This window comes from Rhinolophus sinicus, chromosome 2 (assembly GCF_057876585.1).
Source record: "Rhinolophus sinicus isolate RSI-liver-muscle chromosome 2, RSI-T2T, whole genome shotgun sequence".
NCBI lineage: Eukaryota > Metazoa > Chordata > Mammalia > Chiroptera > Rhinolophidae > Rhinolophus > Rhinolophus sinicus.
Genome location: NC_142502.1, coordinates 65,794,881 through 65,821,366, shown reverse-complemented (window position 1 = coordinate 65,821,366; position 26,486 = coordinate 65,794,881). Strand labels below are relative to the sequence as shown.

Genomic DNA, 26,486 nt, shown 5'->3' with positions numbered 1-26,486 from the left:
TAGTTAGAGATAAGCAGCCTCAATGCAAGTGCAGACCAGACAAAGAAGAAAACCATGGAATAGAATCCCACCACAGCTCTCTGAGTGATCTGACAGGTAGAGGTACATATGCACAGCAACCCATCTAAGCCCTGAGAAAGAATGGCTAAAGCTAGGGTTTAGATATGAGATTTAAAAAATATATTACAACACAGAAACAGCATTGCAAAGGTCCCAAAATAATGCATAGTGAATCTAATAACTTTCAAAGCTGCTCAGGAATGAACTGTGTTGTGTGTGTTGGGGGGAAGAAGGTTGGTGGGGGAGAGGCAAGCACAGAGGATAGGAAAACAGGCTGGTTCCATTTCTAGCGTACAGGTAGACTATCAAGAAAAAAAAAATACCTCATAACCTAGATTAATATGATAGGCATTCTTCCACATAAGCAAGGTGCCTATTTGGAACTGAGACCTCCACATAAAGCTGGGATCTTCAAAGAGTTACTCCCTTAGCAAACTTGGCGGGGGGGGGGGGGGTGTGGTGTGGCGGGGGGAGAAGAAGAACATCTCCCAGCAAAGAAAGACAACAGAAAATCTTGTCCCACTCAGTCTAGATTCTTAGTAGATAAAAGGGAAAAAATATCTCTGGGGCATTTGTAACCATGGCTTTCTCCTTGCTCAAGTTTGTGATTCACATTTTGACTAAAGAATTATATTCCTCTAGCCAAGACCCTCAGAGTCATACATGTTTCAAAATTTAAGACTTTTCAGATTTTACAAAAGTAATATGGTACATACACCATATATTAAGCAACACCCCAGTATAATCTGGACAGCACACAATAATATGACAACATTTCTATAGCTCAACACATGAAACTTCATGGTAGGTAGTATAATGGTTATATCAGGTCAAATTTTGCCATAAAATAATTTACAAAAAAAAAGGTCTTTTGAGTTTTTTGCATTTTCAAATCATGGACCTAGCTACATAAGAAACTCCAATAGCAGACATTAACTTAAGATGCCCCCAAAATAGCAGCACTTGTAGGACCTAACAGAAGCAAACACAAATCCTCTTTAGATGATCCTAGGCTTCCCAGAATTCCCACAGTTGAAATCCTAGTCAACGTGATCTCAGAGTCTAAAATTACAAAACACACGAGGACACAAATCATGACTGAGAGGCAAAAACAACAGCAGAAACAGAACTTCATGTAATGGATCTATCTATGAGATACAGAGTATAAAAAGAATTGTGTTCAAAATGGTAAAAGACATAAATGAGGAATTAAAAAATGTGAGCAAGAAATGTATGTGATCAAAAAAAAAAAAGAAAAAAGAGAACAAAGTTGAAAAGCTTCAAAATGAAAAAATATAAATGAATAAAATTAAAAACTAAGGATGAGTAAAAGCAGACAAGAAAGTGCTAAAGAGAATTAATAAACTGAATGGAAGATATCTGAAAAACAAAGCATGCTGAACAGTAAAGAAAATATTAGAAACTATGAAAGGTGTATTTAGAGATATAAAGATATAATGAGAAGGCCTACCATATGTATAATCATATTTGAAGGAGAGAAGAAAGAGAATGAGTGTAGGTAACAATTAATGGTAACTGAAACACTGAGAATTTTCCAGAATTTATGAGACCTGAATTTTCAGATTCAGGTAACCCAAGTTCCAAATAGGATAATAAAAACAAGGTTATATCTAAACACACACATACTACAGAAGGACAAGACAAACAAGATTTTAAAAGCCACCACAAAAACAAAAAAAGGTACCTAAAGACATTAGGAAGACTAATAGTTGACATCTTAAGAGCAACAATGGGAGCCAAAAGAATGCAATATTATCTTCAAAGAAAAAAATAACTGTCAATCTAGAATTGCATATAAGGACAAACTAACTAAATACAAAAATAAACTTGAAATGCATTAAAGACTTAAATGTAAGAGCTGAAACCATAAAACTCCTAGAAGAAAACATAGGTAGTAAACTTTTTGACCTTGCTCTTAGCAGTATTTTTTAGATGTCTCCTCAGGCAAGGAAAACGAAAGAAAAAATAAAAAAATGGGACAACCTCAAACTAAAACATTTTTGTACAGTGAAGGAAACCATCAACAAAACAAAAAGACAACCTACTAAATGGGAGAAGATATTCACCAATGATACATTTAATAAGGTGTTACTATCCAAACTATATAAGGAACTCATACATACAACTTAACAGACATACACACACACACAAAATCCAATTAAAAAATGGGCAGAGGACCTGAACAGATAACATACAAATCGCCAATAGACATATGAAAAGATGTTCAATGTCACTAATCATCAGGGAAATGCAAATTAAAACCACAATGAGGTATCATCTCATACTTGTCAGAATGGCTATTATCAATAAATCAACAAACAAATGCTGATGAGGATGTGAAGAAAAGGGATCCCTTGTGCCCTGCTGGTGGGATTGTAAATTATGTAGCCACTATGAAAATCAACATGGAGATTCCTCAAAAAATTAAAAATAGAACTACCATATGACCCACCAATTCCACTTCTGTGTATTTAGCCAAAGGAAGAAATCCAAATCACTAACTTGAAAAGATATATGCACCTGTATGTTCACTGCCGCATTATTTACAATACCCAATATATGGAAGCAACCTAAGTATCCATCAATAGACAAATGGATAAAGAATATGTGGTACATATATATAATGGAATATTAATCATAAAAAAGAATGAAATCTTGCCATTTATGACAACATGGATGGACTTAGGCGGTATTATGTTCAGTGAAATAAGTCAGATGGAGAAAGGCAAATACCATATGATTTCACTTACATGCAGAATCTAAAAAACAAAATAAATGAAAAAAGAACAATAGATATGGAGAACAAATTGGTCACCAGATGGGAGTGGGGGATAGGTGAAAGAGGTGAAAGGGATTAAGAAGTACAAATTTCCAGTTATAAAAATAGTCACAGGGATATAAAGTACAGCACAGGTAATATAGTCAATAATATTATAACAACTATGTATGGTGGCTGATGGGTACTAGAGTTATCTAAGTGATCACTTCCTAAGTTATATAAATGTTTAATCACTATGTTGTACACCTGAAATATAATATTGCATGTCAACTATAATTTAAAAAATAAATTAAAAAGAAAAAGGAAGAAAGAAAATCTTAGACATAATGAAGGAATGGTGAGCAAAGACGTCAAGGTGGATACAACTAAATAAACACTGCATATATTGAATAATAACGTTTAGCTTTAGGGTTTAAAACCATGGTAGAATTACAACACTGGACAATAATAGCACGTAAGTAAGAAGTGGGTGATTGGAGTTAAAAGTTTCTTTTCTTTGGGAGGAAAAAAAAGAGACGCTGATCTACTTTAGACTTCAAGTATGCATGTTCAAATTTTAAAGATAATCACTAAAGAACAGAAATAATATATACAGCTTCCAAACTACTGAAGGGGAAAGTTGGAATTAAAGCAAAAACTGAAGTAACTGAAAGGAGGGGGCAAAAAACAAGCATGGAGAAGTGGTAAGGGCAAATCACTAATGATTATATAACAGTAGTTATGGTGGTAGTAGGAGCAGTAATGATACTACCATGTTTCCCTGAAAATAAGACCTAACGGGACCACCAGCTCTAACATGTCTTTTGGAGCAAAAATGTAAGACCCAGTATTGTATTGTATTATGTGTTGTATTATATTACACCAAGTCTTACATTAAAATAAGACTGGGTATTATATTATATCATATATTATTATATTATATATTATATAAGACTCAGTCTTATATTATGTTAAATTAAGACTGGGTCTTATATAAATTTTTGCTCCAAAAGACGCATTAGAGCTAATGGTCCGACTAGGTCTTATTTTCGGGGAAACACGGTAGTAGCAGCAACAGTAGCAAAAACAGCAATTGTACTAGTTATGGTTAACAGTAGTGGTAATGACAACTGATGTTTTTTCTACATTTATGTGTCAAGATCTGGGCTAGGTCTTTTACACGCATTATCTCTCTTGTTCCTCACCAAAGGTGAGGTTGCTACTATTATTAATCTTCATTTTACAGATGAGATTTATTTCTGATCTAAATGAAGACAGAAGACAGCTAAAGAAGGAGACTTCAGAGAGTTTTTAATAATTAATAACCCTCTGGACTAGAGAGATGGGGGATACCTCCCAGGTCAGTGGCTTGCGCATATGGGTGGGCAATGCCTAGTACCTAACAGCAATTCTAATGTTTGAATGAAGCCAATCAAAGTCGCAATATCCAAAGAGGGGTAGAGTTGTGTTTGTGTTCTTTGGAATGGTGAGCTACTGTTTCAAGAAGTTTGGTTGTGAAAGAAAAGCAATGGATGATGACAGGCTGACTGCTGGAAAGGGTCATAGAGTCCAAACAGAGTTGTGTGTAGGTGGTTTTGTTTTAAATGGAGATAATTGAAAATGTTTATAAGAGAGATAGAAGGGGAGGTTAACATACAGACGACAGAGGGAATAAATGATAAAGGAAAAAGGAGAATTATAATTTAAAATAAAATTGCTAACTCTACAAAAATAATCAAATGATGAGGCCCAAAAGCAAAACCACACGAAGCAGGCAAAGATCCAGCTTCTCACTCTTGAGTAGCCAGAAATAGTATATCATAAAATCCTTTAGAAGATATTAGATCCTAGATGAGAGTATAAAGGGTCAAATATATGGTGATGGAAGGAGAACTGACTCTGGGTGGTGAACACACAACGTGACATATAGATGATGTAATACAGAATTGTACACCTGAAACCTACGTAGCTTTTACTAACAATTGTCATCCCAATAAACGTTAATAAAAAAAAAAAAGATATTAGACCCTTCTTAAAGGTGCATAAGAGAGAAACCTTGAGGACATGTGGGCTGGCGGTAGGGGGTCCTCACACACTTGGGAGAGCAGGAAGACAGCTATAGAAAGCTGTGGGCTTTAGGGTACAATTCTCTTTGGTTTGTGCCCTAAGAAAGACTCCATCATTTTTTACTTATAGGTCATCATGCAATTGATATTGGGTATGTCATTCAACTATTCTCCCTTTTATGAGAAACAAAAGATAAAGCACATAACATAAACACCTAAGAAAAAACAGCCAAAATTTCCCTTCACAAGTAAACAATATATTCCTCTGAAAAGAGGAAGGGATTTACAATATTTTTAATGGCAAGAAACGTGGCTTTTCAAATTATTTAACTGCACTATGATTATACTTGAAGGTTCTCTCAGTAGCTGCTGGCTCAGGAGTTGAGTCACCTAAAATACAACGCTGTGAGGAAAGCATCCCTGACCCTGAGGGAATAGCGGGATACAGTATGTCACTTCTGACCCTCCTTACCAAGTTATTGAAACCAAGATAAGCTCCAAAGAACACTCTAGCCTAGCATCAATAAATTTGAAGAGAGGAAGTAAGATATTTAAAGGATATTTATTTGTGAAAAGCTGAGAGATCCATGGCAAATAAGTATCCAGATTAAATTACAAATAAGACTTCAGTGGACATCTATTAAACATTGAAACTAATATGGCAATGTACCAAAAATCTAGATTTTAATCTAAAATGCTACAAGCTAATTTTGTAGTTAAGATCTGAATTTACCTACTACATGCATAATTTTACTTATTTTTATATATATGCAATTTTTTAAATCACTAGAGCAACTTTCAAAAAATTAATTTGAGTTACCAATTTCATAATGGTTTTAAGAAAATATCTGCTAACCACATTGATTGGCAAAGGGGGAAAAACATCTAAAATGACCCCAATATATTTAACATTATACCATAAAAAAAATATTTATTTGAAAATGAAGATGTAAGAAGATCCAGTAAGAAATCCTTATTGTTCCACTGGCTAGTAAAAAGCCTCCTTAATTACTTCAAGTCATTTTAGAAGCAAGCTCCCTACTATTGCCTAAGACTCTTTGCCACTCTTCTGCTTCCCTGGCTCCTGCCAACCCCTGAATCTCGCATGATCCCTTCTCTCCCTTCTTGGGATGCTGAGCATAGACTGAAAACATCACAGGACCACGCAGATTGGACCCCTTATAGGTTTATGATATAATAATAATAAGCTTGAAAGCTTTTCAGAAGTGTATCTTCTTCATCTCTTCTTGAGTGCCTAACAAATAATATGGATTGTTCTAAACCATCTTCACATTTAGACTAGGTCTTCTGATGAAATTAAGAAGGAACGGAGTATGCCTTGATACAGAAAAACGAAATATATATTTAGACAATAATAAATAGTTAAATGAGAATAACTGGAACCAAAGTAAAATATATTTACAGCAAGCTAGTGTATGTCTCATATTGAAAGTTGCTTTAGTGTTCAGTAAACTTTTATACATTGTTCCAATTAATTTTATTTAATAAACTTTGCTTACTTTTTGGATCTTAGCATTGTAAAAAGCTCTCTAAGTTCCCACAAATATAAATATGGTTTTAACTGAATTTGTGCGCAAATAGCATTTCTATAAATCAAAATATATTTTATACCAGAGGTGTCAAAAAAACATATACACATGTTAAGAGCCATGTATTACTTTTCGAGTTGAACTGAATTACGGCAGCAATGTGTAGTATGGTGTTCGCTCAAAAGATGGCGTTAATCAAATGAATGCTAAGTGTCACCATGCGACAGCAAGTTAAAGAAAATGGCAGAAACACTGTTGTCGTTTGAGGAGCACAAGACCATTTTGAAGTGGTATTTGAAATTCGAGAATGTTAACAAAGCACAATGACAATGGAGGCGTGAGTGTGCAACAGAACCTCCAACACACCTAACAATTGCACACATTTGTAAGTTTGAGGTGCATGGTACTGTGTGAGCAAACTGAAACGGCATGTGCAGCGATGAAAGTGGACACCTTGGTCAGCGTTGCTCAAGCAGTAGTTCCCCGTAATCAGAAGTGTCTGGACGCTGATGGTAACCACTTTGAGCACCTCTTGTAATTGCAGAAGTCAAACGTGACTTGTATTATTTATCTTTTGTTATTGGTATATATTTAGTATTACAACTTTAATACAGTTTTTTCCTTTCTTAAAATGTGCATACATTTATTTTTGGCACCCTATGTATATACCAAGCAAGTTTATTTAAAGCAAATGAACTTAGGTTTAAGTTTTCATTTTGTTTACTCACAATTTTTTTTTTTTTACTTATTAGCAGATATTTCATGAATATAATTAAAGCAGCAGGAATTTTGTGGTTATGTGCCAGTATTTCCCTTGAGTCTAAACACAGACCATATGTCACCCTACCTTTATCAGATATTCTTATAATAAATACAGTCTTTTTTTTTTTTTAACGTGAGCGGAAAAGAATCACTTATAAAATGAAAATATCTCTCAAACATAAGATTCAGAGCTTGAATCACCTGCTTATTATGTGGGATAAGCTCATTATTAAACACCCTCAAGAGGTTTAGAATACATACATATACATATAACTAATAATCAATTTGGCTTTTCATAAGGTTTGGTTTGATGTCAGTAGTAAAGTCTAAATTTGAATTTTGATAATCTTAAATAAGGTACTTTACAGCCTATTGTTCCTAAGAACTATTAACCGAAATGAATCTTTGTATCAGGGCTGCAAAACTTTCCAAATTTTCCTTCTGCAGGTGTTACACTTTTGGCCAACTTTATTTTTTTTCTTGCTGTTGTTCTTTAACCTTGACACAGCATTTGGGTAGGTACTGGGTGCCCTACTGGATCTTGTTACTTTATTTGACTTGAGCTATCCTTCATGCCATCAACTACAAAACAGAAGAAAAGCAACTGAAATGTACAACAGTTGTAACCAAGAGGCAAATACTTGCTGGGTCTTGGATGTTTTATGTACTATCAAATAAGTATACAAAGTTACAAGGGAAAGGAAGTGAGGATGTGCAGAGGGACCCAGAAAAACTGTCAAACTAACATTGATTAGGTGTTTAACTTTCATGGGCACAGGGCAACACTATTATAGTAGGGTAGAGTATGGAATAAAAGTTTTACATAATCCAAAAGTACTTTAAAATATGTAATGCTTATTTAGATTAGGTTAACCTTAACCTTTACATTTACTATATCAATGCTGATTATAGTGAAGCTTTACGGAATATATTTTTCTTTAAGGAACATAATGTTATTGAAAAAAAAATCTGAGAATGTCTAATTTATCTCCACCTTCTCACCATATGTCATTCTGCCCCAGATGTTAACAAATAATTTCTTCAAATGTATAAATCATGTACCATTAAGTATCATTTTATAATCACCATAATTAACAATTTTCTTGGCCTATTAACCTAAAGAGAAAAAAAATTATCTTTTAAACCAGTACTTTAAATAACATTAAATACACTTTTCATAAAGATTTTGAGCCTGTTCAATTAATCTGATATCTAAGAGAAAAAAAATCACAGAACCATAAACCCTACTCTTATATAATCTTTGAATCCAAACTCCAAACTAGAAAGTTATACACAAATCAAACTAATTATAAACTTTTTTTTTTGGTTTGTTTCAAATCCCCAACTCTACATTTTGTGCTCTTTTCCTCCCAACTAGTACTCAATAATTTCAAAATTAAAACACTAACTTTAAGAATGCTTCAGTGTCTATAGGGAAAATTAGTTACGTGTTTGCATGTTTAACACCAGGTGTGACTCACTTTTATAACTGATATATTACTAAAATCCTGTGAATAAATTACTAAGGCAGTTTACTGTTATTTAATATGAACTTCACAAGGAATTTTGAGCAAAGATGCCCTCTTACAATGCATATAACCATTATTTATATACTCAAATTTCCCATATCATCTTTTCTTAAAATAGGACACATCAGTAACGTGATATTTATCTTCCAAAATTCTACCCTAATGATGGTTTTAACTGCATATAATTTATTTTATGACTTAATGGAAAACTAAAATGCTGAAAAGAAAACCCAATACTCCTCAGTACTTGGCATTTGATCTTTTTTTTAAGTAACAGAATTAAAATTTTTTAATGCATATCATAGTGTGCGTATCAGTGCACATGCAATGAGTGTGTTTATTGTGATGCTCAATTTCACACAAAGCCATGCAAACAGGATGGGTGTTTTGAAAATCAGACCATTCAGGCTAATATGGTTCCTTTTTCTCCCTCTCTCAACAGAGAATGTTACTAAATAAACTGCAGATGGCAGTTAGTGCAGTGGTTAAAAGCTTTGAGAGTTAATTACCCTCCATGAATCTGTTAAGTAGTGATAAATTAATAATGTAAAGCCCAGTGCGTGGCATATAGTAACTGCTCAATAAACGTTTCGCTCATAGGATTATTCAAATTAATAATTCAATACCAGTTCCTACTTCAGCTGCTTTAAATACGGAATCTTACCCTTATGTCCCACATCTTTAAAATCCCCACTCACTAACATATGCTGCAGATGCTGGAAAACCTCCCACCTTGAAAATTTTAAAGAGACTTTTCCAGGTCTAAAAGATTAAGGTGACTACATATACAGATATGGAAAAGTCCATCTTTACCTGAATAATATTTTCATGAGATGCTCAAAATGCAAATATTCTGTGAAATGCATTGATATATCGATCTATCACATTCATAGCATTTAGCAAATCCATAACCTATAGTTTTTTTATTATGAGGCTTTACTAGACTGACACATACCTTTAAGATATGAGTCATCTTTCCAGAGTTGGGGAAACTGATGGAAAGATGGCTAAATGATTCAGCATGCTGCAGCAAGACAAGCTGGTCATGAATTTGTAATTTCCACTTCTGTTAGGTGCCCTAGCCCTGGTAGTCTCTCTCATTCTGTATTGTATACATAACACATGATGCCATAATAAACAAATGTTGTTAAAAATTCCCCCAGGAAAGGAATACTGGTGTTTTTTCCTTAAACAAGCTAATAGAAGCAAAACCATTCAATCTAATGAGACAACAGGTTCACATGGCTGGATAACCCTTTCAATGTCCAGTTGTAAGTTTCAAGTCTGCTTATACAGTTAATAGCACTAGAGTCAATTCTAACACTGGTGCCATTTTTTTCAGCAGCAACAAGGCAAACACTGGGGAAGGCCTGAAGCAAAGGAAAACCAGGAAATGGGCAAAGGAAGCCCGATGAGAAATGGCTATACCTGTGTTTCTCATACCAACACTGACCTTTACCAACAAACATCGGAACAGGACAGATCCTAAGCAGGTCAAAAAGTCTGAACAGCAACTCCAGAATACACTCTGATGTAACCTTATTTAATAAGGAGCCTCACTGGCTAAAGCAGGTGAAAGCCTTTTTCTAAGGGTCCCTATTTGTCCTTCAATAACAAAAGATTTACTGTTAATCAAATAAACATTTCAGAAATATAAAGATTCCAAGTTACTTTTTCCATCAAATAACCAACATGGGGAAAAAATATTATGAATCAAATGTTTTAATCTAAAATCGCACTGTCTCAAATGCTGGGAAAGTACATCCATTTTGTGACCACAGCAAAGTCATTCCGCCCAGTAGTTTCTGAGAATGGGACAAAGAAGTGTGCCAGGAAGTGTCAAATGAAATCGCCATTATCTATGAAGTGCAATTTCCTCATTCAATAGCTTGAATTTATTTGTTTGGTGTGGTTACATACAACAGACACTCACCCACCCACACTCACAGACCAAATCTCAGCAGCACACTGAAAAAGAGGACACTATTCAAAAACTATCCAAAACATATTTAGGAAACAACTAGGGTGACAAGTTTGACCTTCCATGAATCCATCTTTTGTTGTTATTATGATCGTGCAACCCCTGATTTCCTCTAACCTGGAAGAGGTGGGTCTGGAGAAAGGAAAAAAAAAAGCGAAAAATGCCTAATCCAGAACGTACAATTTCTCGGTATCTTATAGTATTTATATATGTTTCTCCATCAAGACCTTGGAGGTCAATAGGGAAAAAAAAGGCTCAGAGACAAGGTTTCAGGGCTGACCCAAGGAGACACCTCCACAGTTGGAGATTTTGAGCCCAGGGGCAACACCGCTGGGAGTTCTGAAGGCCGCAGCATTATGGACAGTGAGCCGAGGCTGCACCGCAGGCATCCAAGGCGCGTATGCCGTGCGCATGTCCCACTTATATAAAGAGATGCTTACAGTCCAGGTGCTTTTTCTTGGGGCCCATCACTTCATGAGTGGTGGCTTTGCAGACTGCTCTGGCTACAGCGGAGCCTGTCACGCTGTACTGAGCCGCGGCGATCCGATCCGTGAGCGTTTGGCCCGACATTTTCTCAGTCTGCTTCTACTGTCTCCTTTTCTGTGGGGGAAGAAAGGGGGAGATGGTCCCGCTTTAACCCGCAGACCCTACCCTCGGAGTACCCAGGCCTTTCTTCCTCCAGCCACACGGCGGCTCTCTTCGCTGTGCCCGCCCTGGTACCACGTCTAGAGCCAGCAACGCGTGAAGCCTCGCTCTTGCGACGCGATCTGGGGGTCCTGAGCAAGGGTAGGTCCATCACGGAACCCCAGCGCGGGCTCGGGTCCCAACCTGGTGACACCGTCCCCGTCCCAGCCCCGCGTCACTGTTTCGGCGCCCCCCTGTCAATCAGCACTTTGCCTGCAACCTGATCCCCGGGTGCCGGAGTGGCGTGCGTCGGGGTTATTCCCTGGGCGCCGCACCCTCCGGGTGCCCACCTCTCACCGCCCCGCCGCAGCGCTGCCTCCTTGCAGCCCGCAGGCTTGGGAGAATGAATCGGATACTCAAGCCTTGGCCGCTTCCCTCCTTCTCCTCCTCCTCGCGCTGCTGCAGCAATGGGTTCGTCCTCCCTCGGTCACAGTACAGATTATCCTAACGTTGCGCCATATTATGCCCTCGCCTCCCCTTTCCGCCTCGCCACCGCCGCCGCCCTACGCCCGGGCCCCCTCCCCTAGCTCCCAAATCCCCGCCGCAGGCGCCTCTCCGCTCTGCGGAGGCGCCAGAGACCCCGAGCGCCTCGCCCTTCCTGGCAGCCGGGCAGAGACGGGCTGACAGCCCAGCCCAGCCCCCAGCCCGCCCTCGAACGCGCCGCGGCGCTGTCACCCCGCCGCTGCCCTTCTCCGCGCCCTAGGATTATCCTCTCCGGATCCCCGCATGCCCTCCACGAGGGAGGGGGCCGAGCCGGGCCGCGGGTACTCACCCCGCCCGCCGCAGGTTGAGCGGAGCCTGGGCTGCCGAGGAAAGCCGCGCCGGGTGGGTGTGTGCGGCCGCGCGCGGACCCGGTACCCCGGGGCGCGATGCCTCCAGCCCTAGCCCGGCCCCCGCCCTCAGCTCCGCGGTCCCTGCGCCCGCAGCCCGTGGCCCCAGGAGCCAGTGCCCGCCCGCCGCCGCCGCCTCCGCCAGAGCCGCCGCGTCTCTCTAGCACTCCGCGCTGCGTCCCCATCCCCGCCCCCACCTCAGCTGTGGCTGCTCCAAAGAGTCAGGTGACGACGACAGACAAACCCGGGCGAGCTCTCCACGGAGCGCCTGGCTGCCCCCTCCCAGCTACTCACACACGCCGTCCCCTCGGGCCGGGAGCTTACAGGCAAGGGGGGGCCGCACGCGAGCATCCCCGGCAAGCGCGAGCAGAGACGGTGGCAGGGAGGCCGTCATCCACCCAGCAAATCACCCTCCGCCAGGCGCCCAGCAGCCCCTCCACCCGCCCGCTGGACCCGCACCCGGCACGCACTGCGTGCGCGCGCGCCGCACACACCTGTCCGCCGACTGCGGGATGCGCCGGGATCCGCGGGGGCGTCGGCGCAGCCCAGCCAGTGGGCTTCCGGAGTTCTGCTCGGTGAAGGCCAAGGCTAGGGCGTGGTCGCGCTCCGCCTGTCAGAGTCCAGCCCCTTCTCCCCGACATTCTGTCTCACACACGCCCTCCTGTCAAACGCAGTCCTGGCCCAGATGGGCAGGGGGATTTTAAGATGTTAGATTTCTGCGGGCCAACCGCACCCGTTACCTGTGCGTCCTCAACTTCTTGAAGCTCCTCTACTTGTTTTAGTTACAATTGGGATCCAGGATGGGCAGGTCATTCTAGCCACTTGAGTCTTAACGGCTACGAAGGTCTGCTGCAAGGACGAATAATTAACAAAGCCATTAATCGAGTCCCAGATTATATTAAAGTAATCATTTGGGTGTGTAAGGAAAACGCTTTGTACCTTTAAAAAGTAATTTCTGCCAATTATATATAGTGTTTGAATGTCTTAAGTATATTTGAATTGCATACGTGAATTTCTAAATGGGTTTGGACTTGGTTAATAGTTTCATGTGTTGACATTTTCAATTTTTTTTTTTTTTTTTTATTTTTTTTTGCCTTTACCTTAAAAAATCTTTTGAGTTCTCAATGTAGAATCAGGATCAGAACTTCGGTTGTGAATTTTCTTGACATTTTTTTCCTGGCCACAGGTAGCCTCTATTTGGCCTCCAGGCAGTAAAATGTCTGTCTATAGATATCAAGGTTTTGTTGTGCTCTCCTTTCTTTTGCCGGGTGCAATGTTCAGTATGATTTCATAACTGTTGGGACTGACTCTAACATTGATTGGAAGCGTGATGACTTAAGAAAAACTGCCCCAAACCACCATTGTCAGGTCTCAAATAACAGTCTTACCATATGATCTAGAAATAGCAACCTAGGTATTTATCCAAGAGAAATAAAAACACATCTACATTAAAAAACTTGCACTCCCATCTTGTAGTAGCTTTGTATAATGGCCCCAAACTGGAAGAAACCCAAATGTTATTCTACTGGTAGATGGATAAACAAAAAGTGGTATGTCTACACAATGGGATGCTAATAAGCAATAACAAGGACCAGATGAACATGGCTGAATATTAAATGCATGACGCTAAATCGAAGCATAATCCAAAATGCTACATGTTGTTGTGATTCCATTTAACTAACATTGTGAAAAAGGCAAAACTATATAGAGACAGAAAGCATATCAGATGCCAGGGGTCAGGGAGCAGATCTACTGCAAAGGGGCTGCAAGTAGCTTTTTGGAGTGATAGAAATGTTCTGTATCATGATTGTGATGATGGTTACACAATTGCATATGTTTCTCAAAACATCAATTTGTACACTTAAAATTGGTGAACTTCATTACATGTAAATTATACCTCAAGAGATCTGATAAAAAGACCTAGAGTGGCAATATTAATATAAGACAATGTAGACTTCCCAATAATGAATATTAGTAGGGAGGCACAATGTTAGTAGGGAGGCACATCATCACATTTTAAAGATAAAAATTCAACAAGCGTATGTAATAATTCTACATGTTTATCTCCCTAGCGACAGAGCTTCACAATAGGCTGAAGCAAAAACTAATAGCATTAAAAGGGGAAACAGGCAAATGCACAATTATACTTAAGGGTTTCAATACTCTTTTCTTAGTAATTGATAGGACAGATAGAGAAACCTATAAGGGCATAGATGACTTGAAATAACCATACCAACCAATTTTACATAATTGACAACAGTGGAATACATTCTTTTTGAGTGAACATGGAACATTACCAGGATAGACCACATTCTGGGCCATAAAATTAGCCTCATAAATTTAAAAGGATGACAATCATGCAAACCATGTTCTTTTACTACCATGAAATTTAACTAAAAATCAACAACATATCTGGAAATTGCTAAATATTTGCTAATTACACAACACATTCTAAATATGGGTCTAACTTTCCCATAGGAAAATTAGAAATTACTTTGAACTGAATGATAATGAAAATGCAGCATATCAGAATTTGTGGGATGCAGGTAAAGCAGTGAATAGAGGGAAATTTTTAGCATTAAAATACTTATATTAGAAATGAAGAAAGACCTGAAAATCACTATTTAAGTTTCAACCTCAAGAAACTAGAAAAAGAACAAATTAAACTCAGCATGCAGAAAGAAGGAAATAATAAAGAGTAAAAATTAGTGAAAGAGAGAATAGACAAATAATAGGCAAATTAATGAAACTGAAAGCTTGCTTTTTAAAAAAGATCCATAAAATTGATAAGCTCCCAAGCCAGGCTGAGCAAGGAAAAAAAGAGATGACACAAATTTTCAGTGTTAAGAATTAAAGAGTAAGTAGATCCTATGGACATTAAAAGGATAAGAGAATGTTATGAACAACAGTATGCCAATAAATTAGACAATTTACATGAAATAAGGAAATACTGTAGAATAGAGGTTCTCCAATTGTCCGATAGTAATGTTGTGTCACATATGTTGCTATTAGTTAAAAGGTTTTGAGCAATTAACATATTTCCAATAATGGTTAAAATAATACAACCTATGAGTAATTTACTTTTCAAAAATAAATTGGAGCGGATTCACAGTCAATCCTATAATACTGTGAAATTAATTACATACAGTAAATTATGTACAGATAGCACTGAGAAGTATGGGAAGCCATAGTCTATCTTTAGTATGTTGCTCTTATCTCTGGTATTATTCATGGGAAAGTATCCCACACATAGACACCCTTCCACCATGGGTGGCAGCAGAAAAATATTTGAAAATCTCCCAACTCTAGAAGTATCAAATTAGTAAATTATGTCCAGGGTAGTACCAACTTTTGAAATGTTGTTGATCATTTTGGAAGAAAGTCTTACTGAGTTTTGAAAATAGTAGCATACTTCCAGTGGCAAAGATTAAGAAGCACCAGGTTCTCATATCCAGGAAAACTTAGAAATATAACCATGAATGTTGTATATTAAATTGAAAGAAAGAAAACTGTTTAAAATAAAGAAGTATATTCACAGAAAGAAAAATGATTCCTTATTGATGTATTCCCTTTGAAGACTCAGGCACACAATAAATAATATTCAATAAATCTTAAGCAAGAATAAGCATTGACTTTCACTATTTTTACAAATTGAAAGATCTTTTGATCTCTTTCAGTGGTCAGAAAAGAAATCACATGCAATAGACATTCAAAACATGCGTTTTAGAAAAACATGAACTTTTTTTCTAAGCTAATGTACATATATGTCACTGTACAGATTATTTTCTGTTTCTGGTTTAACAAACATGTTTTCTTCTGAGTATCAGATTTACTAGAGAAAAAAACCCAACAATAATTACATGTAGACTGACAATTTATATCAACATGTGAGGGCAAATGTCTTCAAGCTCTTGGTTTCAGCTTATTTGTAAGAGACAACAAAAGTAAAAGAAAAAAGAAAACATAAATAAAGCTAAGAGCCATCTGATTGCTTCAGGTAGCAACCTGAGGTAGAGGTTGGAAATTCATATTTTTTCTCTAAAAAGTCCAGTCTTCTTCGTATGGTAAAACTGTAGGGTGATTTCGTTCCAGGGGTGCTTTTCTGTCAAAGTAGAAAAAATATGTGAGGTGCAGAAATAACTATATTGGAATATATCCCCCCGACCCCCACCACACACAAATGTGACATGTCTATCCAAACTCAAAAGCAACTGGCAACAACAACAAGCAATTTTGATATCCTGAATGCACTTATATGGAGATGAAAAGATCGTTTCTCTTTTATAAGACAGCATGAAAGAGATCATAAAACTGATGAGCATTCTAATGTAGCAAGAAAATAGTAGGTTGCACATAGTATCAGTAAGATTGAGATTCAAGCAAGTAGATCACTTTAGGGAAATACAACATTTTATCCAGGAAATGATTCAAGTTATTTAAGAATGAAAATAAATGAAGAGGCAGTATATTCCAAGACAGGACAAACATATTTATTAAGTTTTGTTCTGCCTGATATTCAAATTAGAAATAAATTGCATGACAACTGACATATTGGAAGGAAAATGTTTATTTTACATGTATAATAATACTTAAAACAATTTAAATATGGTATTTTCATTTTGCTTCCCTGTTTTAAATCTAATGTGAATGTTCTGGTTACCTATTGCACCACAAACTGGCTTAAAAAAAATTTTTTTGAATTCTTTCTCACAGTTCTGTGAATTAACAGGGCTCTGCTGGGTAGTACTCCTTTGAAGTCTTTCATGTGGTTGCAATCAGATGACAACAGGGGCTGCAGTCATCGGAAATCTCTACCGGACTGCGCAATATGACTTATTCACTCACATGTCTGGCAGTTGATTCTGGCTTTTCACTGAGAGCTCAACTGAGGTTTTGACCAGAACACAAATACAGGGCATCTTTATGTGGTTTGGGTTCCTCGTGGCAGACTGGTCCAGGTAGTCACATTTCTTCATGTGGCTGGCTTCCAAGCAGGAACATCCCAAGGTGGAGTGTTCTGAGAAACACAGGTGGAAGCTGTGAGGTACTTATGACCTGCAAGGTCACGTAGCATCAATTCTGTTGTAGTCTGTTGGTCAAAAGCAAGTTACAGAGACAGCGCAGATGCAAGGGGAGAAGACTGTTACTGGGAGGTTCATTGTGGGACCAACTATCACAGTGACATGCAAAAGTAAACCCTTGTGAAGAATCTATAGAGAGAAACCTATACTTTCAGAAGTATGAGGTTGAGTAATTTACTTAAGGTTCATTGAACACTATACCCCCCAAATTGGCAACTGATCAAAAATTACTTGAGCATACATTAAAATAACAATGTATATCCCTTGGTTTGACTCTTTTCTCTCATATACCAAGTCAACTCCTACTCATCCTTCAAGACCTCACATCGAGTTGTATATAATCAGCAGATCTTCCCCAAATCCTCTATTTTAGCCCCTTCCTTTTACCGATGAAGAAATTTAAGACTAGGAGTTAAGTGACTTTCCCTCTATCACACAGTGAGATAATGGTATAACCAGTCCTAAATTCCAGTTGTTGAACTTCCAGTCCAGTTTTCTTTCCACTGCACTTGTTGCTTCTGATAAAGGTATGATAATATTATACTAGATTTCATTTCATAATATTAATTAGCTCTTTATTCAGAAATAGTCATTGCACAGTAATGCTGTTATAAACAGCACTTTGTTCTTTCTTTTTTTCCAATCTAAAGAGATGATTTCAAGGAAATTCTTGGGAGTGTAAAGGTTTTTCTTTGAGAAGGGAGAGGAATAATCAGGAATGTCTGTTTGCAGAAGGAAGTTTCCCAAATAAACTTACTAACTTAAAAGCATGTGAGGGCTGAGCTAGTGTACTTCACTATCCAGTGTATATCTCTTTAAGTTTTCCTCTTATTAATTTACTTTCTCCTCTACTTTCAGTTGTTTGTATTTGTCTACAGCTCAGTTTACATTGTCAGCTGCTTAGGGAGAATGACTTGGGCTCTACTTGATAATCCATTGCATGAGTGCTGTAGAAGGCTATGCATTTGTCTTTGTACAGCTCCAGGAACACAGCAGCGTACTGGGAGGAGAGCTGATATTCTCACACTCCCTCAAATTGTGTAACTGGAACATATACATGTTACTGGCCCGTTAAAAAAGTTCTCATGCAAAAATAATTATACAGATCAACTATAATTATAATTATATAATTGCCAACTATAATTATGTCAGTCAACCACTTCTGTTTCTCCAATAAGGAGAACATTAAAAAGAAATAGAAAGTTTATGGTTTTTTGATGTTCAGTACAACCAAATGAGAATGAAATGCTGTGGTACTATTTAAACTAATTTTGTCTGGAACAAGGAAGGCCTTACTCTTTCTAGAGCATAGTACATTTAACAATATTGAATTTCTTTCCACTTGCCTTGAGTACTTTCCTTTGTCCAAGACCTAATGCGTCAGACATTCACAACTCATTACACAGCACAGAGCATTGTTGTGGGATGTTTAGAAAATTAGAAGACTTTACATTTGTAGTTTATTCAAATATTTATGTTAGCCTCATGTCAGAAAGTTCCCAAAATAACCCCCAGGTAAAAGCATAATGAAACAAAATATATAATTTCCTTTTTAAAAAAATGTTACTTTGGAGACCCAAGTTTTCAATGGAGGATCATATTTTCACTTTTAAGTAGGAAAATAGTAAAAAACAATGCTAGGGTGCCAATGATTTCCCATGGAGAAACTAAAGAATGAGTTGATGTACTTTCCCAAATTTATTACTATTACAGACTTGATCAATGGATGTCTTGACCTTAAAATTGTGTCTTACTCAACCTAAAACAGGGTTAATTCTGTTGTCATTATAGATGATTTTAGATGTATTCATTAAAACAAAATGCAAGAAATTCCCTGGCATTTATCACTAGTGGACTTGGAGTCTTGTTATGTCTCTCTGTATAAGATGCTTCTAGATAGGCATTATCAGAGATGTGAACTTGGTTTGACACCTCAGTGTCGATGGTGCATCTCTTATATCTAGATGTGGAGAGAGAGCCAATTTGTTTCCATTGTTACTGACTTTATTCTTCAGCCCCTGTCAAGTTTTCTTAGGATTTTGCGGATAAGAAAGAACAAACATTGACACTACAAGAAAACCTTAAAGCTTCCATTTCACGGGAAAAAGGAATAAATTATGAATCAAATAAGAAAATCAATAAACAGCTTTTATGTAACATTGTTTCCTAGGGATATGAAAGTATTTTTCATTAATAGTCCACAAAATGTTGAAGATGTCCATTAGTTCTGAGATAACACATACTGTTATTTGCATCTTTGAAATTTTGTTGGGGGCTTTAGCTCTTAGCCGGGTGCTACCCCGTGAGGGACCTTATTTGTCAGCTGCATAGTTTATTGCTGGTTGCTGTCCTTTGCACTTGCAGCTGTTATTGATTGCATTACCACATGGTCCCTATTATGGAGCCATAGCCCTTTCTGAACTGTGTATATAAATATTGTTGATTGATTTCCAACTATAGTAATGGTTTGTGTGGCTGCCTCTGTTTGAGATCTGCCTCAGATACACACTCTCCTGCTTCTAAACCCTTGATAGTGATTATATCTGCTTACGTATATTGTCTTTCAGGGGCTATAATCTTCTAGTGGCCCACAGCCTTGCCGTGTAGTAGGCATTGATAAGTCCTTACATGTTTTGTACTTTCTGTAGTTGCAGTTGTCTGAGTTTCAGCTGGGTATCATGGAAGCATTTCCATATCCTTATCTCAACTGCTTCGTTTCCTACAGCTGTGTGTAGGAGCAATCATTTTAATGATAGGCCACAGTCAAGGAACTCATTGCTGGAGAGTCTCTGTTGCCACTTTTTTCTCCATAGTGACCATCTCAAAGGCAGGATGTGACATTTATGATAAGTTTAAGTGTCACTGTCATCTGAAAAGTTAGACACACACCTCTGGAGCTTAATACCTCACCGATTCTAAATTTTGTCAGCTTCATCTAGGCTCCCCAATTTAGGAAACTAAAGTACCCATCATCAAGCAATATACTAGGGCTTCCAGCCTGTGGGGACAGAGCCCCAGAGAGCAGTTTCCAGGCTCTTGGCCTCACGTGGAAAGGTGTTGGCTCGGGTAGTAGATGGCCATCAGCTGTAATCAGATGGCCAGCTGCTGTGGCTGGGTGGCCATCAGGTGTTACCAGTTAGCTATTAGTCACTAGTATAACTGCCGTGGCTACACAAGGAGTTGGTTGGTTGGCAGAGAAGCCAACAGCGGATTGCGCATCATGTGGAGCCTGCTTCCTGTGTCTCCAACCCTGCTGCCGGGGAGACTATAGTGGTATGAAACCCCCATCCATGGCCCCGTTGGTGTCCCTTTTTGGCCTCACCATATCCTGCGTTCTGGTGCAGGGAGCAGGACCAGAGACCCTGCATTACATCATGTCAGTAGAGATATGCTCATTCCATGGTGAGCAAATTTCTTCCTATGTGGAAACTTAAAGAAAAACAGCAATTAGTAGAATTATTTGAGAAATAAAATAATAGGAATTATCATCATAATCCTGAAGGATATCTTGGGCTAATGCAATGAATTACTTGCTTACATGTGTAGAAGAATATTCTGGCATTATCTCTGTCTATGTTTATCAACTATGAGCAAGTTTATGTAGAATAGATTGCTTTAACTGTTGCTGAAAACATATATTCTGATGTTTTATTTAGGCTGGTTCAGCTACAGAAACATGAAAAAAATGAGATATGGACATCAGCCCATATCTAGGGGTTAAGGGATAGGTGCCTAAGCCAAAATTGCACACACTATGTGAGCTGAGAACCAAGTAGGGGTTGTCCAGGTAAGTGAGCCGTAAGTCAGCAGGGCACGGTCAGGGGCAAGACCACAACATTGGTTGGAGTGCTGGTAAGAGAGAAAATGTAGAACCAGAGCTAAAAGTCATTCTTAAATTCTACCTGGTTTGGTTCAGGCTTGGAGTAACACTAATACTGCAAATATGAATAAAGTAGCCCAATTTGAAAGAATGGGTGCAGATGCAAGTGATCAAGCTCAGCCAGAATTGTGGCCTGTTTCAGTTGTATTATCTTGTATTATAGTTTCATGTGTAAGATGTCTTCAAGTGATTTAGAAAATAGATTGATAATACGAAAACACATTTACTTATAGTGCTAAACATTTAATCAAAATAACATAATTTTTGGTGTTTATATTTGGTTTAATATAGCTATACACAAAGGGTGCCAAATAAGTGTACACACATTTTAACAAAGGAAAAATCCATTAAAATTGTAATACTCAATATATACTGATAACAAAAGATGACTACAAGTCATGTGTATACATATTTTTGTCACCCCCGGTATGTTTAATATAAAGATTTTCAATTATAGTCTCCTTTTCTTGCTTTCAGCCTTACAGCTAAAATAATATTTAGAACTAGCACTAATTGAATAAGTTTTCTTTTTATAAAAACCAAATATATCTTCCTCTATTTACCTAAGCCTTCTCTATTTTTATAGATAAATTAATTTCCTATCTATGTAATTACCCCATTTTATCTCTTAAAATTTGTGCCTCTCCTCAATACAGGTAAACAAATGTCTGATGAGTGAGCTGATGCATGAGTGGATCAATATCTAACATAGTACCTAAAACATAGTAGTACATGCTCATAGAGTTTAATAAATGAATGAATAGGAAATCATGGATAGTAACGACAGTGACAATGAGAGCGAATTCTTCTGAAAAATTTAATTTGTGAAATAAATTTGTGAAACCAGGAAACTCTTAAGGTCCTTTTGATTATGAGGCCAGGTACACAGAGAAATTAAAAGATTGCCTGACACATTTTACAAATCAACTGGCTTTTCTCCACAGAATTCTAGACATTGTCACAAGCTGCAACTTGCCAACTGTATGTTAGTCCTTAAAACACCTTCAAGTAAGGCTACCATTGTTCAAAAGCAGGTTCAAAGGGTTAATCACTGCTGTGTTTCGAAAATACTATAATTTTGTTAGCATGGCAATACAATTTGATAGGAGTATGTAGCAACATTGTAAAATAGCTAAGCTATCACTGTGACTCATGATTCATGACCAAGTTCATAATCTTTTCTTCCTAAAATTTGCTCAGTGTCTTCCTAGCAGCTAAATATATTTGTATGTTGTATTTTATCAACTAAAAATATTTCCCATAAACCTGAATAAGTAGATGATGAATTTCTGCAGCAGCAGCAATTTTCATATTTAAGAATTAAATCACAGCAAATGCTTTGCCTAGAGACCACATAATTAGTAACTAGTTATTTTAAACTAAGTATGTTGAATCATGAACACCGATAGGTATACTATCTTACAATATAGCTTTAAATAATATGATATGCCAAGAATTCAACAATTTTTGTTGGAAACCCATGTGCTAAGCACTTTCTAGAAAAAAAAAATCCTTACCTCAGTGGAGCTTACATCCTGGGAAGAGAAGATATACAATAAGTAAATTGTCTCAAATGTTATCAAGTGACACATGCTATAGAAAAAAGAGTATGTGGGATCTAAAGGCTGATATGAGGGAAGTGGCAATGTAATCTTAGGTAGGAGGGTCAAAAGTGGGGGCAGTTTCATGGAGGAGGGACATTTGAGTAAAGACTTGAAGGCGAATGAGCCACTGTTGTGTATAATACATTAATTACCCTTGTAAATGTCCTTTTGAACAGCCCTCACATGTCTATATTTCTCTATATGGATGATGTCATTCCCCTGCCTAAAAGTTCAGTGACTTCCTATTGCTTTAGCATAATGTGCAATCTCCTTAATCTGTTCTGTGACAACCTCTGATCTCACCCCTGGCTCGACCTCCAGCCCTCCGCCTCTTTCTCTTGCTTATTCTGCTTCAACCATGCTGGTTTTATTTCACTTCCCTCTTGAATACATGCTCATAGAGTTTAATAAATGAATGAATGGGAAATCATGGGTAAACCAATGGCTTTCCCACTTTTTGGCCTTCCCACAAGCATTTCTCTCTGCCTGTAATCATTCCCCGGACATTTACCTGACCAACTTCCCAACTAGCTGACCACCCCCACCTCCTGAACTATCCCCTGCTCTTAGATTCTCATTACACACCTTATTTACCTTCACAGTCTTTATTCCAATCATAAGTAAATAATTGTTTCTGTAATTATTTGTTTAATTTGTATTTTTCCTTATAGACCTTAAGCAAATTGATGATAGCCATGTTGTCTGATGTCTGCCCTATTCATTAGTATATCCCCAGAACCTGACACATGGTAAATATTTAGAATTTGTTGAGGGAATAAAGCATGCTTGAAATGGGGTGGGATTCCTATTGTTGGGCTAGGAAAAGTGAATGTACCAGATTAGGGTAGGAAAATAATAATGAAAAATATTATTTCCTTGAATGAACTTAATCTAGTATTAAGTTAAACGGTCGAGGTGGAAGGACTATTAAGATCTTCAGGCAACTTTTTGGGGGTATATTCTTCTCATGGATCTATAGATAGTTGGCAATGAGTCTCCTTAGATAATGATTACAAACTAGGAAGTGTAGCAATTAGTGTTCTTCTCCAAACTTTCTATTTCCCCCAATACCCCTCTTGGCCCTCTTGAAGTTGGTGTGGCCATGTGACCTTCTTTGACTCATGAACTGAGTGGATATAGCATTTGTCACTTCTGGAAAGAAGCTTTAAGAGTCAGCATACAACTGGCCGTGTTTCTCTTTCTGTTTGCCACAGCACGTGGCAGTGCTTCCGGTAGCAGCTCATCTGTTAGCCATTCCCTGAGTGGGCATAACATGGAGCTCCCAGCTGACCCATTAAGGATATAGGGCATGAATAAATAATTCACCTTTACTTAAGTCACTGAAACTCTGAGCGATTTTTTTTTTTTTTCACAGAATAATCTAACCTGTCCTGACACAGAAATAGGTTTTGAGGCTCACTTGTACACAGACATTTTCAAGTATCAGGACTGAGATGAAGAACTTAATTCAGCATATTGCCTCCCAAACTGGTGTCTTCACAAGACAACTGACCCAAAGGAAACCAGTTATCCATAGCAAACTAGCTGACTCCACTCTATCTCTTTCCTTTTCCTGGTTTCCCACAGGCAATCTACTACTTCCCTAATGCCTCCTGAATACCTTCCTTTCTTCACAGGTTTCACTTTCCACCTGTCTCTGTCTTAGGTCACCACCATTTCTCTCCTGGATAGCTTCTCAACTCATAGACCTGTTTCTACTCTGCCATTCCTTTCTAATTGATCTTCTGCATTGTTGCCAAAGTGATTTTTCTAAAAGAGATCTCTGATCACAGTCTTCTTGAGTTTAAAATTCTCCAGGGAATTCTCACTAACCTCAGGATTAAGTCCAGATCCTCAGCAGGATGTACTGACGTAGGACATTTGAGACCCTCGGCCCCCACCTCTGTCCCTTCACAAGCTGAGTTGGATGCCCATCCTCCATATTCCCATAGCATCCTACACATGCTCCTACATTCGTGCTTTTTTACACTATATTGCCCTTTCACAGCAACCCCTTGTCGACTCTGCAGCAGCAGAACACTGGGCTGCAAGGATTGTAGTTCCTCTCCAGGATGGCACCCCCTCAGCGCTGCAAGTCTTTCTTACAGCCAAGCTAGTGGGTACACCATGCTTGCAATGGAAACAGCGAGGTATGTATTTCTGCTCTCTGATTTACTTTCTTTCTTTTTCCTTATTAAGAGAAAAGAGTTCTTCTATCTTTTATTGATATTGAACATATTCAGTCTTGAAATGTTCTTCTCTGATATGTATGTTTCTTATATGTGAATCGCAAGGCTTTTTTTCCTAGTCTTTTTATCACTGGATTGTTGCCTTTTTCTTAGGATTTATTGCTGTGGGAGCCTGAACAAAATAAAAATTTATGTATAGATTATTTTGTTTAATGTATCTCCAGTACATTTAAGTCCTTTTGTGTTTATAATAGAAAAATAAAAGTGTGTGGTGGGAATTAATCAGTGTCAACTATCACTGTCATAGGGTCACACCCAAAGGCCCTCAAACCATGTTCAGAGGCTCCAAACTTTCCTGTGGTCCTATTCCAAGTAAAATAAATTATTGAATTAAATTTACTTGCATATCACCAAATCTTGGAAACAAAATTAAAAAGTGCTTATTTTCATATTACAGAAAAAAATAAATTAATGGTCTAGTTTGAAATACCAGGACCACATGAATAGGAAGATTGTGTAAGAATAAAGGATTGTTGGGCCCAAGATAGTCGAATGTTTATCTAGTATATCCTCCCACCTCTGTCAACAATCCAGTTAAGTCATCCTATTATAGCTAGGGAGTTTCTCTCTCTCTCTCTCTCTCTCTCTCTCTCTCTCTCTCTCTCTCTCTCTCTCTCTCTCTCTCTCATACTCAAGAAATAAATTCCATAAGCTCTTTTGATTATTCATTCCACTGGGTTCCCTTGATGATCCAAATGTTTGTCCCAACGTGTTAGTTGATTTCCAATTTCCTTATTATCTCAGATCTTGGCCTACATTTTGAATCTTTAATGTTGTTTATCTGACTCACTTATTCTTATGTCATAGTTATCTTTGCCAACAGTAAATTTTAGTGTATATTTAGGTGGGTTTATATTTTTTTAAAACATTTTATTTTGTTCTGAAGGAAAAAGTAATGCAACAATCAGGTATATATAACAATATATCATATATATACAGAATTTTAAAAATGTAAACCAGATTAAAAATTCTTTGGTGGCAAAAACTAAAGATAAAAATTTTCACTTTGTAATTAATAAGATTTAATAGTCATTTTTTTCAAAAGTAAAAGATTCATTCTTCTTTCTAGCTTAAAATTTAATCTATAAACCATAATATGAGATAAAAGTTTAGTTTTAAATATATGCAAAATGTTTAGAATGACCATAGTAGTATCTTCTTTAAAAAACAACAAAAGATGAAAAGGCCATTTTCTGATTTATAACAAGTGCTATAAATAAAGTACTTTATTTTAGCCAATGAATTTTCCCAATGCTTTTTTGCTTCACTTACTTCCCAGGAAGTCTGCAGTTTTACGAGGACAAAGACATTGTATCTAATTGTTGTTTGAAGACCCTATTCAGATGAATTCACCAGACCTAAACACAGAGAGAGAATGCTCTTGAGGAAACTTATTTACCTTTATACAATTACCAGATGTATGTATTTATT

At 37.7% G+C, this 26,486-nt stretch overlaps 1 protein-coding gene across 14 annotated transcripts in view; it reads right to left on the bottom strand.

The window, feature by feature from the left end:
- The window catches only part of SNAP91 (synaptosome associated protein 91), a 131,235-nt gene extending 118,340 nt beyond the window's left edge, over positions 1-12,895 (bottom strand). For 9 of the 14 annotated variants that reach the window (XM_019729529.3, XM_019729537.3, XM_088795578.1 and 6 more), the window contains exons 1-2: positions 12,184-12,439; positions 11,168-11,327 (exon numbers count right to left, since the gene is read on the bottom strand). In XM_019729529.3, coding sequence (XP_019585088.2) covers positions 11,168-11,297 — 130 coding nt within the window. In that variant the 5' untranslated portion in view covers positions 11,298-11,327; positions 12,184-12,439. The other 5 variants (XM_088795575.1, XM_088795573.1, XM_088795577.1 and 2 more) reach the window with 5 other exon arrangements.
- Between the last annotated feature and the right edge of the window lie 13,591 nt (positions 12,896-26,486).